The sequence below is a fragment of the Protopterus annectens genome, chromosome 9.part0, assembly GCF_019279795.1.
Source record: "Protopterus annectens isolate FY-2018-M chromosome 9.part0, PAN1.0, whole genome shotgun sequence".
Classification (NCBI taxonomy): Eukaryota; Metazoa; Chordata; order Ceratodontiformes; family Protopteridae; genus Protopterus; species Protopterus annectens.
In genome coordinates this window covers 661,842,114-661,860,682 of record NC_056743.1, presented here as the reverse complement: position 1 = coordinate 661,860,682, position 18,569 = coordinate 661,842,114, and the positions used below count along the sequence as shown (strand labels likewise).

Sequence of the window (18,569 nt, the reverse complement as noted above, 5' to 3'; positions counted from 1 at the left end):
GGGGACTTGCTGTTTGGTCTAAAGAGTAAGAGCTTAGTCTTTTTGGTGTTCAAAAGGAGGCAGCGAATGGGCGTGGCTAGGATGTAGACTGCTTGGCAGCATCTTTTCTTAGCTCTGCACTCAAAAGAGATTTCTGACAGGAAATTTTAAAAACTAGATATTGTAGACAAACCTATTTTGCTGAATTACTTCTACTAATATCACTAGAAGTCTACATTGCAAAAAATTTGGCTTTAATCATTATTATTCCTGTCAAAAAATAAGAAGGAAGGTATCTGAATCTACTGAAAATGAGCTTTTCTAAGAATACCACACAGGACCAGACGATGAGAAAGGATATACAGTCTTTATTAAATGCTGTACAAGACTTATCAAGTGAAATTTGACAAAATGAATACCAAACTGGACACTTTTGAAGAGAGATCTACAAAATAAATACAGCAACTACAAGAAATAATGATGCAACAGAAGTCTCAAATAGCTGACATAGAGAGATCCCTAAATGATACTGAGGGCAGACTCTCAGAACAAGATCTTCAGCTACATTTTTTATCAAAACAAAATGCTTCATTACAAAATAAATTAGAGGATCTAGAGAACAGGTCCAGAAGAAATAACATTCGCATCTATGGGATACCAGAGAAAACAGAGGGAGATAACATGGTGACTTTCCTTACTACCTGGTTACCAGAAGTTTTAAAATTGCCTGAAGCTCTTTCTTATGGAATTGAAAGAGCCCATAGATCCTTAAGAGCTGCTTCATCAACCACCAAATCAAAAAATCACCCGAGATCAATAATAGTGAAGTTTTTTTCATCACAGGACAAGGAACTTATTTTAAAGACAGCATGGTCAACTTTTCCAGTTAAATACAAAGACAACATAATCAGATTTGATGATGATTATTCTGCTGTAGTTATAACTGCAAGAAAAGAATGTCTCCCTCCGATAAAGGAATTGAAAAAAAGGTAACTTAAAGTGCACATGCTGTTCCCTGCAAGAATAAAAAATATTTTTTTACTGAAGGTCCTAAAACGTTTGACTCTCTACAAGCAGCAGTCTCTTATCTTTCAGCTAATAAAACCTTGCATAAAGTGGAAGAAATGGATTGGAGCTCCTTTGGGGTAAAGAGACATGCAGAAAAAAATGAATGGAGCACTGCTGACAAGAAGAAGAAGAAACTAAGAGACACATGAAAAGCACAAACAGTATTGTTTTCTATTTGCTCTGTAAGGTAAAAAGTTCTTCTTTAAAAGCATTCATGCTTTACATATGTGTCAGTCTTTGAAGCAATATAAATACAGGATAAGCAGGACATTTTATAACTAAAGGAAACACCCCTAAAGAAAGCAAGGTAACATATCTTTCTTTATTACAGTGTAAATACTTAGTCATGATTTCTCTAACTCTAAATGATATTTAGATAACATTTATAAATTACCTGCCTTTTACTGCTAGTATAGAATATGATGCATTTACACTGACATATTAATGTGGTGTGCTTAAATGAACATGATTCTTTTTATATTATTTACACTAAGCTGCATGAAATATCTAAACTGTTGCATTTAATTCACATAATAATATATAAAAGCTGATAGTAATAACTGTCAAAAAGTGTCTTGAAAAGTAGTTATCTATTCTTTGATGTTAAAAGTGCCTTTTTGACTAACAAACAACTGTTTGGCTTGTATATCTGCCCTTAATGTTAAGAAAACTAATAGCAGTTTAATCAGCTTGTGTTCAGTTTAAAAAGCTCTAAAAGCTTCACTTACTTTGTTTTTGGCTTCCCGCCATGGTCATGGGAACTCTTATTTTACCATCCCTAGAGTGGAGGTTCTTCAGTTAGAATCCGTTAGTGTGTGTTAAATCCTCTACAAATGTACGAACAGAACAAAATGAAAGTAAACAGTCTGAGTGATGTCAGCACTGAAACAAAGCAGTATGGGTGTGGTTTAAGCTCTTAAGCTACTTAAAGTAACAAGCACACTATTTATGAGGTGGCAAAGTGCTTTTACAGTTTAACAAATATTAAAAGTACACTGAAGTACCTAACAAATTTAGAAGGTATCAACACATGCATGATGTTTTATCATATTGTAACATTTGTTATTCATTTTGAATTGTACACATAAACAGCACACACGGCTTAAAAAGAAGTATATCACTTGGAAGAAACTGTATGAATAGTTAACACATATAGACTTTACTACAATCTTTTCCGATAACATCACTCAAGCAAATTACTATAATTTAACTTAAATTTATGAAAATTTAATATATTTAAGTCCTTGACTGGAACTATATAACATATTTGTAAACACATTGCAGCTAGTGTACTCAACCTTAAGGACAGTAAGTCAATTATGGTTCATGAATGTAGCTATTTGTTATTAGGCATTTTAAAGGTAAAAAGGACTTGCTGTTTAATTATTAAGATACTCTGCAAATATTAAATTGGTTGAGTAGCACAATCATTAAGCAGTAATGAGCAAGAAAAAATCTCATAGACTTGCTTATGATATTGTTAAATATACATAAAAAAGAACTGCTGAATTAAAAGTATGCTTTTATTAAAGGCAAGTTATACTAATATTGAACATCCTCAGTGAAAATTAATGGTTGTGTAGAGAAGACAGTAACTCCCATTATATGACCAAGGCTGAAGAGATTGTCTTGTATGTCTAAATTGATCAACCTTGAACCTTAGATTACAAACAGACATGCAATGTACTTTTACTTATAATACTGAATATATATTATATATCATCACAAACGCTGAAGCCATTGTCAGCTATATCTCATATTAATCACTTTTATAGTATCTATATATCTCATGTTTTTTAAAATATGACAAGTATTAAAATATGAATTGAATAGCATAGGCATTTACTAATATATTGCTGTTGGTACATGATATGCATATAAATAACAGGTCTATTTTCTGTCTATGAAAGTAAATACCAAGCCATATGCATTTGTTGATTATGAAACAAGAGCTTGCTATCTATTCTTTTTAATATCCTATAGGCATGTACTTGTTAGAGACACACACATGCTGCAAAGCTACTGGTTATTGCTTATTCATTAGTATATTTCTGACTGCAATGTTATAAATATATGGCGTGGACCACTTGAGTTGAGAATACGTCTCTGTATCGGGCATGTTCTCAGTTTGATTGTTTTATATTATCTATAATATGATATTTGAGTACCCTCACTAAATTCAAAGAAGCCACAATAGAAATAAATATTTATTAAAAAGCGGAGAAAAGAAGGATGAAGAGAAAAAAGAAGGAAAATGGTCGGTGGTCATATAAGGTTATCCTTTCCCGTGTGTGTAGATGGGTTGGGTCGGTGGTCATATAAGGTTATCCTTTCCCATGTATGTAGAAGGGTTGACAGTAATAAGTACCAAACAACTGTGTTATAGCATGTTTAAAGTTTACTTTGTTTGTTATATTTTCCAACCTTACAGTTATAACACTGTAGATAAATCCTGTAATATCATAAGGATTATGAGTTGCTGTTTGACATATGACACGTGGTACACTAGCGGTGAAATATGCCAGTGGCACTAATAATATATAGGAACTGCCTGGAAATAGTCTTAAGCTATATAATACCAATGCCAAAAACAAACTAGTAACATTCATGCCACTAAAATATGATTTTTTGAATTAAATGAAAACTATAAGATTACTGATAAACGACAATAAAAGTGTAATATATTCACTGTTACGGACACTTCATGATTTAATTAAGTTGTTGTATAGTTAACTAATGCATATAATGCTTAACATTTTTTTTTTATATATAGACCATTACAAATGTTTGATACCTATGAATGCCACTCACACTAAGGGAGATAAACAGCAAACATATTACTTTTAAGATGCATAACCATTATTGCTATACAAAAGATATATTAAAATAAGAGATTTTCCTTTACAATTTAAACAAAGCCAAATAGTTAAGTATTAAATCTATGTATAGTTGTGTTGCCTTAGTGTTTTCTAAAATATTAAAAATAGACAGACTGTATTTAAGTAATTTGTAAATACAAATACATGCATACTTAAAAGATATATAAGATACTTTTCATTGTAAAACTACCATGTGGCTGGGCTGGGGGAGGATGCTGAAATGCAGATCTATAGGGATCACTTGAATGGTTAGATCATTCAAGGATGAGATGTTTTTTCTCATGGAGGGGTTTGGTGGTTGTTTATCTTATGTTTTCAGTTATAATCTTGTAATGTACTTTTATTGGGTGTCTATAATCTATTGTAATACTGTTGGAAGAAGAAAGAACAAGTCATTCTCTTCATGTACACACATCTACACATTGTTACGAGTATATGAATATGGATAAAAGCATAGCTAATATAAATCCAATTGCAAAATGTATATGTATTAATGTAAATGGTTTAAATAATAGCTGCAAAAGGGGAAGTCTTTACAGATATTTAAAGCTATGTGAAGCACAACTAGTATTTTTACAGGAAACACACCTTACACAGAACAACATAAATAAAATAAACAATAAAAATTATACAGTACTAGTAAGTTCCACCTATAGTCAAAAGTGAAGGGGAGTAGGAATTTTGTGGAAAAACACTACTTTAATGCCTAAAATCATAAACACGTTTCATGACAACTCAGGAATGTTTTGTCTAGTGACAATATCTATCAATGAAATGGTATATACATTAGTGAATATTTATTGGATATCAGGACTAGGAGTTAGAGTGGCCAAACAACACTTAGAAGACATTGTACAATATGCCAAAGGCAATTTAATCGTAGCTGGAGATTTCAATTACATTATAAAAGAAACTGACACAAATACTAAAACTACACGTAAGAGATCACCTTTAACAATGTTGTTATCTGAGTTTGTTGAAACTTTTAATATAGTTGACATAAATGAGTATGCTATCCCATATTCACACATTTTTCCCATATACATAATACATACTCTAGAATAGATAGAGTGTACATAACAAAAGATTTAACCACTAAATTAAATAATGTCAAGACAATTTCATGTCCATTTTCGGACCATAACACCATAACGTTTGAGATAGACTTGTGTTTCAAGAGAAGGATATCAGTAACAAGAATACCATCTTACATAACAAATCTCAAAGATTTTAAGGAATTTTATATTAAAGAGACACAAGCATTCTTAGGTATAAATCTTATGAAAGATGTATCTGAAATATATATATGGGATGCAGTGAAAGCATACCTATATGGAAGAGCAGTGGGATAGTATAAAAATAAACAAAAACAGTGGAATAAGGAATTAATGGAATTACAGTCAAAAGTGGATAATTTAAAGCTTGATATTCAAAATGGAAACACCAACTTAATAAAAGAACTGGAAGATACTAATAAAAAATACTCAGAGATGCTACACCACAAAACAATGATCAACTTAGAAAAAATTAAACTATGTTACTATTTAATGAACCCTAAAAACTAACGAAGAATAGCAAATAGGACTAAAAAATGATTAAAACAAATCAAATCAAGGAAATAGATAATATAGAAACCAAAAAGAAAGTGTCTGATTTAGAAGGAATACTAGAAGCTTTTAGGCTATTCTTTCATAAACTTAATAATCAAAATGAGAGAATAGAAACACATTCAGTATTGAAAGCTTTTCTTAAAAACAATGTTAAACTTAGGTTATTAGAAGAGCAGGTACAACTAATAGATAAGCAAATAACAATGACAGAACTTAAAGCTGAAGTAAATAAGCTAAAATTAAACAAAGCTCCAGGTATAGATAATATCACCCCAGAAATGTTTAAATTACTATCCAATGAGGCTTTGCTGCTGTTATTGAATGTCTTTACATTAGTTAAAAATGGTAAAGACATCCCTCCTTCTTGGAAGTACATATTAATATCACCAATTCTGAAACAAAGTAAAGATCCCACTGAATGTTCATCATACAGACCCATTTCACTTCTTAATATAGATTATAAAAATTTTATGGCAATACATGCTGCTCGAATAAAGCAATTACTACCATTTTTGATAGAAGAGGATCAAACAGGTTTTATAAAAGATAGGAACACTTATGACAACATCAAAAGAATTATTTCCTTAATTGATTATATAAATGTCACAAAAAACAAAATTAATTTTATTAGTTTAGACATAAATAGCACATTTGATTCAGTGAACTAGGATTATTTATGGTTAGTTTTAGAAGAATATGGCTTCTCAAACAACTTCACCTTGTTAATAAAATCATTTATATGAAAAATCATTGGCTTATATAAAACTGGGATCTTGTCTGTCTAAATCTATTAAAATAACAAAGGGCACAAAACAAGGCTGCCCTCTTTCTCTGTTATTGTTTGCGCTAGTCAATGAACCCTTAGCAAATAATATACGTATGGATAAAAATATTGAAGGAATACAATTGGACAACAGCCTAGAGCTTAAAATTCAACTTTCTGCTGATAATATTTTAATTACCTTAAAGAATAATAATAGCTCTTTAAAAGCATTATGGGACTCAATTCAAAACTTTCAAAACTTTGAGTCTTAAATTTAATGGGAACAAAACAAATGTATTGCTTATAAATACTAATAAAAAAGATCTAAATAAAAAATACCATAAATATATCCCCACCGATAATACAATTAAATACTTAGGGAATTATAATAACTAACAACCTAGATACTACAATTGAAACAAATTATAAAGAGACCTTAAATAATATTAAAAATCTAATACAAAGATGGAATAAGTTCTTCTTTTCAATGGAATAAAGGCTCTGTATAATTAAAATGATCGTATTTCCAAAAATTCTTTATGTTATACAAGCTTGTTCTTTGCCACCAGTTAAATCGCACCTAAAACAATTAATTGATTTAATGGTAAGATTTTTATGGTATCCAAAAAAACAAGGATAGCTATGAAATATCATCTAGATGATTGGGATATGGGTGGCATAGGTTTACCAGACATAGAAGTATATTTGCATTCATCTGTTCTTAAAACAATATCATTATGGCTAAATACAAAGTATACATCAAAAATGGAAGCTAGTTCATGAGAGAATCTGGTTAAAATCAGGATTTGTAGTAGAAAATAAGTATACCAATTTCATACCAAACAATTTTCTATGGCTGATGAAGGAATATATGATGATACACAAGTATAAAAATATAAGTTCCAAATACATTACTTATACATTAAAAATTTTCCAAAATCTTATTAATAGCAATCCTGATATTAAAGCATAGTCATTTTTATTATACCCAGTAGCGTACACACAAGGTAATATAATAACATTTGATATAGAAGTAATCAACATGCTTAAAGAAAAGGGATTAATATATTGGCATCAATTGGTAAACTCTGGAAAACTTCTGACAATAGACCAAATTAAACAGAAACTAAATATGGAAAATATTTCATGGCTACATGCACAAGAATTAAGACAGTATATATTAAGCAAACAAGAAACAATGCAGCCATCAATAAGACAGAATGTTTCTAATCTTATAGAACATATAATATTACTAATGAATCAACCCATTTCCGGAAAGGGATACTTATCTATTTATAAAACAAACAAAAAAATAAAAACTTATAATAATGACAAAATATGGAATTATTATAGATCAGTTAATGGACATGTGCCAAATGACAGAGACAAAAAATTAGTTCTTCTCTCTCCAAAGCAGACATCACTTTCATTACATTGGAGACTATTTACAAGGCAATTCATACACAGATCTTACATTACCCCTCATAAAATGGAACTTATGTTTAAGAAAAATAATGGCTGCTGGAGATGTGATTTATCAATAAAAGCAGACTGGCAACATATGCTCTATGAATGCCATTTGATTAAACCATATTGGGATAAAATAAATTATTTTCTGCAAATGGTATTCAATGACAAATTCCAGATTTCCATATCTATTATTTTGTTTAATGCACCTGTACCTGACTGTGTACCAAGAACAAAATATGTAATCTTGTTGACTCTCCTAGCCATTGCAAGGAAGAATATTACATCAAACTGGAAATCCAAAGCTTCTCCAGCTTTTAAGCAATTCATGAATATGGTGTCAGCAGTATCGCAATTGGAAATGAACACTATTAAAGGAAGAACTGAAAGAACTACATCATTATATATAGCATGGCAAAAAGTAACTGAAATACTGGAGAGTAATGACTGTAGCAGATTATAATCAGGAAACAATTGTATAGAAAGTCAATTATATGCCAACAATAGACACCCTTGTAAATACTTTATTTTGGTTTTAATGTTTGATATCTGTTTAGAGGTTTTAGCCTACCTTTTTAAATAATTTGTAAATACTTCACTGTCATAAATAACCTGCATTCATGTTTTCTTGTTTTTGGAAATGAATAAAAATATTTACAAAAAAAAAAAAAAAAAAAAGTAGGCAGCATTTCAAGAACCAAGCCTCTACTGTGCTGAATACTTTCTGGGTTAGAGAATGTAGTTCAGATATAGAGTTGGAAGAACAGATGAGCGTAGAGTTATCTGCATATTGTATACAGGTGGCTTGAGGGATTGCTACATGGAGGTCATTGATGAACAAAGAGAAAAGAGGTCCTAGAATGGAGTCCTGAGGGACTCCAAGGGAGACGGGCAGGTGGGAAGATAGCTTATTTTCCCAGAGAACTGACGGCTGCCTATTGTTAAGGTAGGACTTGAACCAGAGGATAGCCTTGGTGTCTAGAGAGAGGGATTTCAAGAGTCTGTATGAGTAGGGGGTGGTTTACCATGTCAAAAGCTTTTGCTAGATCAATAAAGAGTGCTGAAGAGAGAGGCTATTGTTATTACGGTTACAGTTGATGGAGTCGGTGAAAGAAAGGAGAGCTGTGGTGGTACTATGAAATGGTCTAAAGCTGTGTTGGCAGTTAGCTAAGATGTTGTGTTGGGTTAAGTGGTGTATTAGCTGATGGTGAATGCATTTTTCCATAACTTTGGCTAAGGGTGATAAGAGAGCTATGGGTCTGTTAGAATAATCATTAGTTACCACCTTTGTGTAAAGGGATTATGTGGGAGATTTTCCAGATGTCTGTAATAATTCCCTCATTTATGGTTCTATTTATAAGGATGGATATAGGGTAGGCAACTGATTTAACTGCTTTCTGCAAGTATTCTGATGGTAGCTGGTCTGCAGAGGGGGTACATGGCTTAAGTTTTTGGATGATTTTTTGGATTTATTTATTTAATTATTATGTTGCCAACAACAAAATGAATAAATAATTAAATAAATGCATTCCTTGAATGAGACGAAGGCATGCGTTACATATCCCGTACGGCTGTATCTGCCCGTTCATAGATTACATCTGCAGCGGCTATGCTTTTCAGCCAAATTGCACTACGGCAAAGTGCTGCTGCAGCCGTTTGGTTTTGGTGATGTAGCTCGCAGGGAAATGTCTTGCGAGCTACACGCCGGAATCCCTGAATATATTATAACTTGGGGGGATAATCTCAATGTCTTTAGTTCCTAGTTTTAACCAAGTTTCTGTAAGACAGAAGATATCAAAGGAATGAATGTCAAGAAGGGCATGGAGCTGGGAAACTTTGTTGTTGATACTGCGGATATTAAGATGTCCTATTACTAAGGAGTTGGAGAGACTGGACAAGGTAGGTAGAGTAGAGGGAGTGGTGTTCTGAGTTGTTATTGTAGAAACATTGGTTGGGCTGGAGTTGGGGTGGATGTCACCATCCTTTAAGGTGGGAGTGTTTTGCCTAGAAACTGGGTCATAAATGTAGCTAGTTAGATATTTTAATTTCCTTACAGTGGACTTATGGAATTTAATATGTGTGAGTCGATGGTCTTTGGCTAACAGGTAGCAGGGAATGGATGTGATATTTATTTGAAAATGGGTAAGGGTAGAAATTTGAATGGCGGTTTGTTTTGGAGAGTATGTGAAGTGGAAGTATTTCAGCTTTTCAAAGGAAGTGAGGAGATAAGCAGTGGAAAGGACTGGTATAAGTATGGCTATGAGAATTAACTTGGTGTGGAGAGCTTTATGTGTTGTAGGCATATTACTAGTATTACCTGTACAGCTTCAATAAGGTTGCTAGTGCAACTGTAAAAGAGATTGGGCAGGGATAAGAGAGAAGTAGAAATGCTAGAGGGTAAAGTTTTAGAAGGAAGGAATTGTAAAGGGAAAAGAATAGGGGAAAGTACTTAGGGTGAATGTACTGGATAGAGTTGCAGTAAGGATATAGGCAATGGAAGACGGGTGTGGCTAGGTTGTCTAGATTGGTTGAAGCTGAGGATAGGAGGGAAGGGAAGGGAAGAATTTAAACAAAGGAATTCACAAGCTGGTTCTTAATTTGCATGGATTACTGAAACTAGGTTTCAATATGGTAATTTTTTATCTATATCCCAAATATAGATATGTATCATTTCATCTCTAGAAGCAGAATTTTATTGTGGCACAGTCATTAGGATTGCTGCCTTCCAGCTCTTAGGTCTTGGCTTGAGACCCTTCTATATGTAGTCCCCATGCTTCTGCTACATTTTCTCACATATCCCAAAGGTATGTTATAGATGATTTGACACACCTCCAAATTGCCCAGAGGTGTGTTCTGTGTGAGTGTTTCAACTCTGTTAGCTTTGCACCCTACTTGGAATGAGATTTTTATGACTTGCACAAACTGACTGCTGTGATAGGCGGTGGCTTTATCTCAGGCCTACACTGGATTAAGTGGGTAATCAGTGAGAGCAAATTAATGAATAAGTAAATGGATTTTCAGAAGCACTGTTAAAAGAAGAGGAAAAAAAAAGAACATGAGTGTCTATCATCTTACTCAACTGACGTATAGCAAAAAAAAAAAAATCTGTGATCCAGAATATTTCTTAGATTATATTCCTTGAATATCATATGTATTATTGTTTTTATGTCACATGTTAGCAAATACATTGCTGCAAGTAACAAAACACAATACAACTTACATTTTTGTGTCATTCTAGGTGAACATCACAAACCACGGGATGCAAAGTTTGGAGCTTTCAAACCAGCAGCACATTTGACTGGTAGGTGAATGAAAATGCCCACTAAAAGAAAACCATTGCAACAAAAGATAGTTTCAAATTCAATTTCATGGCACAAATTTGTCTAATATTTCTACAGTTTGATGTTGAATTCATTTTTAGCTGAGTCTATTTGTGACTTCACTGACTGTTTGTACCCCAGGCTTGTTTATCAACAATTACTTAAGTTCTTTTAATTTTCATATTCATTACTCCAGCAATACTGTCTATCTTTGTCTCTACTACCTCACATTTTTTGACTTTGGTCTTTCTCAGATTCAGTATCTTCTGTAGTGAATCCTGTCTTTGCACGATGTGGCCAAAGTAATTAAGTTTCTTAATCTTTCATCTCTTACATTTTATACTTGACAGTTTTGCTATTTCTATACCATTGTGGATTTCTGATTTTACTTCCATAATGTCATATTATTTTTGAATTGTTGTGCATGTTTCTGTTGCTGTTAATGTCAACTGTGTCATTCTGGGTATGCAAGACCGACTCTCCCTATGATTTTATATATATATATCTATATCTATATATAAAATAGTCTTCAAGCTGATGGGTTTAAATCAATGCTATTAGAGACTCTCATAGGTCACATGCATGCCCAAATGGTAATATTGTGTTTAACATTATTGATAGAGGGTTTAATAAGGTTTTTGTTGAGCCTGTGTGGAAAAAAAGCCACACATTTCCATAAAAATTGGTATGTGTGTGTGTGTGTGTGTGTGTGTGTGTGTGTGTGTGTGTGTGTGTGTGTGTGTGTGTGTGTGTGTGTGCGTGTGTGTGAGTGATTGGGTGACTTCCAGGTTGGTTGACAACTTTAAGTGACTTTGTGGTAGAGCAAGCAGTTAGTATGTGGACATGTGCATGTTGTAAGGTATGGGCTAGCTAAGGACCTAGGTTTATGGATCATGTACCATGGTGCACAGACACGATTATGCACCATATACCATGCTTCACAGGCACGATTATGTGCCATGTACCATGGTGCACAGGCACGATCATGCCCCATGTACCATGGTGCACAGGCATGATCATGCCCCATGTACTGTGGTGCACAGGCACAATTATGCGCCATGTACCATGGTGCACAGGTGTGACTATGTGCCATGTACAGTGGTGCACAGTCACGACTATGCACCATGTGCCGTGGTGCACAGTCGCGACTATGCGCCATGTGCCGTGGTGCACAGTCGCGACTATGCGCCATGTACCGTGGTGCACGGTCGTGACTATGCGCCATGTACAGTGGTGCATAGGCATGACTATGTGCCATGTACTGTGGTGCACAGGTACGACTATGCGCCATGTACTGTGGTGCGCAGGCGAGACTATGCGCCATATACCGTGGTGCACAGGCATGACTATGCGCCATGTACCGTGGTGCACAGGCGCGACTATGCGCCATGTACCATGGTGTATAGGCACGACTATGCGCCATGTACCGTGGTGCACAGGCACGACTATGCGCCATGTACCATGGTGCACAGGTGTGACTATGCGCCATGTACCATGTGCACAGGCGCGACTATGCACCATGTACCATGGTGCACAGGCGTGATTATGTGCCATGTACCGTGGTGCACAGGCGCAATTATTTTCATCAGCAAATCACTTAAACATTTATCATGTTTTAGCACATTTTTCTTGTGGTTGGAAGCAGTGTGCGTCTTTTGATTTTACTTATGTTCATAAAGAATTTACAGTCAGTTGTCATGACAGTCAATGGGGATTTATTACCATATTGTGTAATGAGTAGGTCTGGCATTGTGTGTGTTACCACTAGTTGGTCAGCTTTACTGTATGTGAGAGAGGGAAGATCCTTCTGTTTCAGGTAGCAGGTTTGCATGCACCAAAAGTGACTCCATTGCCAGTATATAAAAATACAATGGATGCTTGGGAGACATATTATTTTCACTTTATTTTTGTCTCATCATATCCCAGTTGTTTACCCATAATAAATTATTCAGATATGCAGAACAAGATGAACTTGCACAACAAACAGCAATGTGATCTAATTTATTTGATTCAGTGCCACTGTGTTAGGTAACAAATTGACCACTAATTCCAAACAGAAAATGAATATAGCTACATGGTCATTATCTGTGTGTGTAAAACCTGCCCCCCCCCCAAAAAAAAGAAAGTGTTATTTAAAGTGATGCTATTCTGCAATCAAATATTACATTTGACAAGTTTATTTTCTATTTTTCAGCTGTTATAAATGAAGATAAATTGAACTTTGTGTCTGACAGCAGCCTTGCTTTTCTGAAGGATGGAATGAAGTTGGAAAACAATGAACTTGTAATCCCATCTGATGGTGTTTACTTTGTGTATAACAAAGTGGCCTTCCAAGCATCTGGGTGTGGCAATGATCGAATAATCATCACATGTACAGGCAGCCGTACCTCTGATCTGTATCCAGATGTTGTTCCACTCTTCACGTCCACAAAGTATGCATGTGGTGGGCGTCCTCATGAAATGGGATGGCTACAGCCTTTCTTCCATGGAGCAACTGTCATACTGCACAAGGGTGACAGACTGTCAGTGACTGCACAACCCTTGGTCAATGTCGATGCTAAGAATACATACTTTGGTGCTTTTGCTATTTGAAGTGGATCTTATTGCAGTGTTGCTTCATAGCAGTAAAAGAGAGCCAAAGTAATCTTAGAACTGATCACACAGCTATTTAAACAAAATCATAGTGCTCTGCAAATGGCCATCTGTTTATGTATGCTGCTAATCCATGATAGAAAGTCATTTCCCAGACACACAGGGATTTGATAGTTTGTATTAACGATGCTGCTATTTTGACTTAAAAGTTAACCATATAAAGTCTGGAGCATGACTGCCTGCTATTATGTTCAGTACTGAGGTGTATATTTTAGAGGAAAGACAAGAGCAGGAAAACGTGATATGCAGTGATTCTTTCCTATGTACTGAAGTAGGGCTATGAAGAAAAGATACAAAGGTAGGGACGTGTGTAAACATTATCAACACAATTATTTCTTTCAGTGAACATTACGCATGACCTGCTGTTGGCAGGGTGGAAGAAAGATTGGAGTAACTTGACAGGGAGCTGCTGAAGCAGCCATCACAGACCATCAACCTTCTTCCAGGTCTATGGTAAATCATCAAAAGGAATAACCATCAAAAAGCATATCATCGAAACTCCATCCATCAAAAATGCACTTCATCTAACCTGTGAGATGGGGAAAGTAACTACTTGGCCAAAATGTCCTCATCTCACAAACGGCAGTATTTCAAACCTACCCATGTGGGGGTCTTCACCCCCCGTGCCCCCCCAAACACCCCTAACAATATATACCAACTCTGAGATTGCACAACAGTGGGGAAAAGTGAAACAGGGAAGTGTTGGCCTTGGCCGACTTGTTAATCTCCCCGTCTTACATGTTCGATGAAATGACCTTTCGATGGATGGAGTTTTGATGCTTTGCATTCGATGATGTCATTCAATGGTTATTCCTTTCAATGCTTAACCATATACCCTCTTCCTCCACCTGCCTGTTAATACATTAATATGAAGCCTTTGAATTTTCCGTTACTAAACTGTGAGACAGGTTATAGTCATTATTGTGGAATTTGGAGAGCATATTTTTTCAAATGTCAAACTATACTACCTGAAGTAGTCATCTTAAAGAATGACATAACATTGCTTATAGGTCTGCTTTCTTCTCAGGTAAATGTATTTGTTGGAAAATTAAATCAACACAAATCACAATATTAGCCTGAGATGAGATGCTTTATTAATAATCATATAAAGAGGGGTGAAGAAGTGACAAGAACCCCTGTTGTAAAGGCTGATGTAACTAAGAGAATTAGAGAGCTCCTCAGCATCTCCAGAGCCATTAGACATTCTAACTCCCCACTGCTCTTCAGAATACAGCAATTTGCAAAACTGTATTCACTTAGCATGGTGGCCCAGTTTGTAGCCTTGCTGCCTCAGTAACAGCTCCTGCCATTTGGTTTTCAGCTAGGGTGGCTCTGTGCAGAGACTGCATGTGCTGCACGCATTTCTATGGGTTTTCCCCCCAAAAAAGATCCAGTTCCTTCAACTTTTATACTGATGAATGCATTCACTAAAGTATTATATGCATAAAGTATTATATGCATAAAGGCTATTAACACTGACATATTCACCATACCAGCAAATTTGCTTGTCTTAGTATTAAGCATTAACTCACTTTTGCTACAGAAATAAGTAAAATAAATTTGCAGACCACATACTGAATTTACAGACTGAAGTTATTTCCTTAAGCTCAGATCTCTGGGTCATTACATTTTAATTGTATTATTGCAGCTGAATGCACTTTCTCTACGTGATGTATTTTGTGAATGTAAATCAGTTTTAAAAATGTGGTTTTCAACCACGTAATGTGAAACAGCTGGTTTTTTGCCTTTTCTCTATACTCTGTTTTATTGTTTACTACTGACAGAAGAAATAAAAGTACACTGTATAAGCAGAAAGTTTTGTTCCATTTTGTTGTTCTATTACTGGATTCTGAAAGTAGTTTTAAGCTACTTTTTTCATTCATAATCAACATTCCGTATATCACACTCGTCCACCATTTTGAATGACCTTATTCACTGTTTGGGAACTGCCACTGCCTGCACTTAGAGCTGCACAGTGTACATAACCATTATATACACATATAAACATGATAAATTACTAATGGATCCACATGAAATGGCTATAGAACGGTCTTCAGGGTTACAGACGATAAAAAGTTGAAATGCTATGCATCCTTCTTCCCATGAGAAGTGGAATGAAATAATTAAATGAGCACTAGATATATATATATATATATATATATATATATATATATATATATATATATCTATAGAAAGAAAGATATACACGTGTATATATATATATATATATATATATATATATATATATATATATATATACTGTGTGTATGCGTGTGTGTGTGTGTATATATGTATATATATATATATATATATATATATATATATATATATATATATATAGGTTTACTGCAAATGGTCGAATTTCCACAATCTCGAACTTCATATGGCCAACCCCCCATATGATCAAGTTTGTGAAAGCTCATCCGGACTGCATGGAGATCTGCATACAACCAGTAATGGGAATATTTCCCGTTACTGCACTGTAGTGTGATCTCAGAGTTGGTATATTGAAGTAGGGGGGACAGCCCCCCACATGGGGGGTGAAGGGGGGCTTGCCCCCCAGCAAAGTACTGATTTTTATGAGTAGTTTGTTTTTTGCTGGTTCAGAAAACTGGCTTTCGCGATAATGCACTTTCGCAGTAGTGCAATTTCGCTCTTATGGGTGTCGATGTGGCCTGTTCGAGATTTTTGGGATTTTGAGCAAGCAACATAGACCCATATAAATATATATATATATATATATATATATATATATATATATATATATATATACACACACACACACACACTGTGTGTGTGTGGCTGTATATATATATATATATATATATATATATATATATATATATATATATATATATATATATGGTATACTATTAAAAAGTCGAAATTTAAAATAAAAAGTGTACTAAATACCAAACTAATTAACCAAAATAAGTAAAAACTGAGTGCTGTAAATGCTGAAATATGTACGTAAATGTTAAAAACTGAGTGCTGTAAATGCTGAAATATGTACGTAAATGTTGAAAATATAGAATTTCAACATTTTTCGGTGATTTGCAGCAAACCCAATCCAAACGTGAAATACAGCAATATAAATACATGCTTCCATACTCAATTGATGAAAATTGCACAAATTAACATGTAGAACTCGATGAAAGGTTAAAGACAGACTTGTAAATCAACAGTGCAGTAGTGAAATGAAATCCACCTCCCAATAATCAATGCTATAAGGCATGTCCCACACTCATAATGTATCAAAGTATGTACAACAGCTAGGCAGTGATGTTTCACAGTAGTAATCCTCCATCAAATATGGTTAAAAAGAGCAGTGACGTGCCATTAATTGAACAAAATCCAGAGGTGTAAACTCATCCCGTTTAGCAAGTAGACGTTGAATCATATGCTTCTTGTCTGTAAGTCTATGCTTCTTGGGTGAGGACGGAACACAGCATAACAACTTCTGTTTCAAGACTTCTAAATGGGTCTGCTCCAGACATATAGCATGTAAGACATCTGTGATGTATAAATCCTTCTTCCCCAATAAACTCCTTAGTCTACGGTGCCAGCCTTCTACAGCATTCTGGATCCTTTGGCAGCCCATAGTGAATGTATCTGACTGATTCCATAAAGAAACATCAAAGAGAGGTGGTTGTCGTAGCATCTAGAATGCCCTAGAATGTAGTTATTTCTGAAAAAGCTACATAATGGAATACCCCTTTCACGCAAAGCCTCCTCAATTGATGTTAAAATTTCCAGAACATGTTCTGTAAGTATAAATGCCAGGGCAAAGATCTGTTTACATAACAGTGAAAACTGCATGTCTGTACCATACACTTGTGTTAAATTGAGCTTCTGAATCTGCCTCCAAAGTATTAGGCACAGATGGAACCAGCAACCTTTTGCTGTACTATTTGGATTGCAGGGTGGCTCAGAACTGATCGTAGCACACTTCACATTTTGAAGGTAGTATGGCATATACAACAGGTACTACTTTATTGTTGGCAGTACCATCCAAGCCGCAATATACAGAGTACACCTGCTTACACTCTCTTGTGCTAATGGAAAAGGTGCCATCCACCAGAATATAATCAGAATTACAGAGCAGACCAAGGTTACCCTCTGTTGTCGGAATAAGTACATCATAGGTATGGCTACATAGGGCGCTATGTTTAATGATGAACTGGCCCTGCTTCAAAGTTACCATGTTTGGGCTTAGATCCTTTAGAATTGCTAGGTCAACCCTAGGATGTGTGCTATTCCTCCGCCTCACCCTATGTACACATTGCTTAAGTGCATCTGTGTTTGTCATGGTGGTCACTACATCAGTAGACATGCTTGCTAGTACCTCGGAAACAATCCTACAAGGGTCCTCTAATGTTTGCTCAGGCTACCTCTTAATTGCTTCACTGACCCTTGTCTGTTCTACCCTGACAACATCAGGTGCATGGAAATGTGCAATACTTTTCAGTAGCTTTTCCTCACTATCACATTTCTCTGTTATGCAATGGCCCTTATACCTCTGCTTTGACTTCTGTGTACAACACCAGTAGTTTTTCTCAAGTGCTTTCTTCTCTAAATAGTACTGGTAACCATCTATGCATAGGATTGAGGGTCCCTTCTGAGACTTAACTGTACCATAGCTATTGGCAATAACTCCAGGATAATTCACAGTATGCTGCTCAGCCATCTTAACTTAGCACACCTATAAGTCAATCATAGTGGCATGATTACTAACATTGTTATGCACTACACTTGGTTTACTACAATCCACTATATACTGTCAACATGCTTTCGATACCTAATAATACTCCAGGTAGACTTAGTAATAACC

General features: G+C 35.0%; 1 protein-coding gene across 1 annotated transcript in view; it reads left to right on the top strand.

The window, feature by feature from the left end:
• Positions 1 to 15,553, top strand: part of LOC122811419 (lymphotoxin-alpha-like) — a 35,227-nt gene extending 19,674 nt beyond the window's left edge. Inside the window, exons 3-4 of the mRNA XM_044083250.1 lie at positions 11,005 to 11,067; positions 13,281 to 15,553. Coding sequence (XP_043939185.1) covers positions 11,005 to 11,067; positions 13,281 to 13,678 — 461 coding nt within the window. The 3' untranslated portion in view covers positions 13,679 to 15,553. The remainder of the gene's footprint in view (positions 1 to 11,004; positions 11,068 to 13,280) is intronic.
• Positions 15,554 to 18,569: the final 3,016 nt, after the last annotated feature.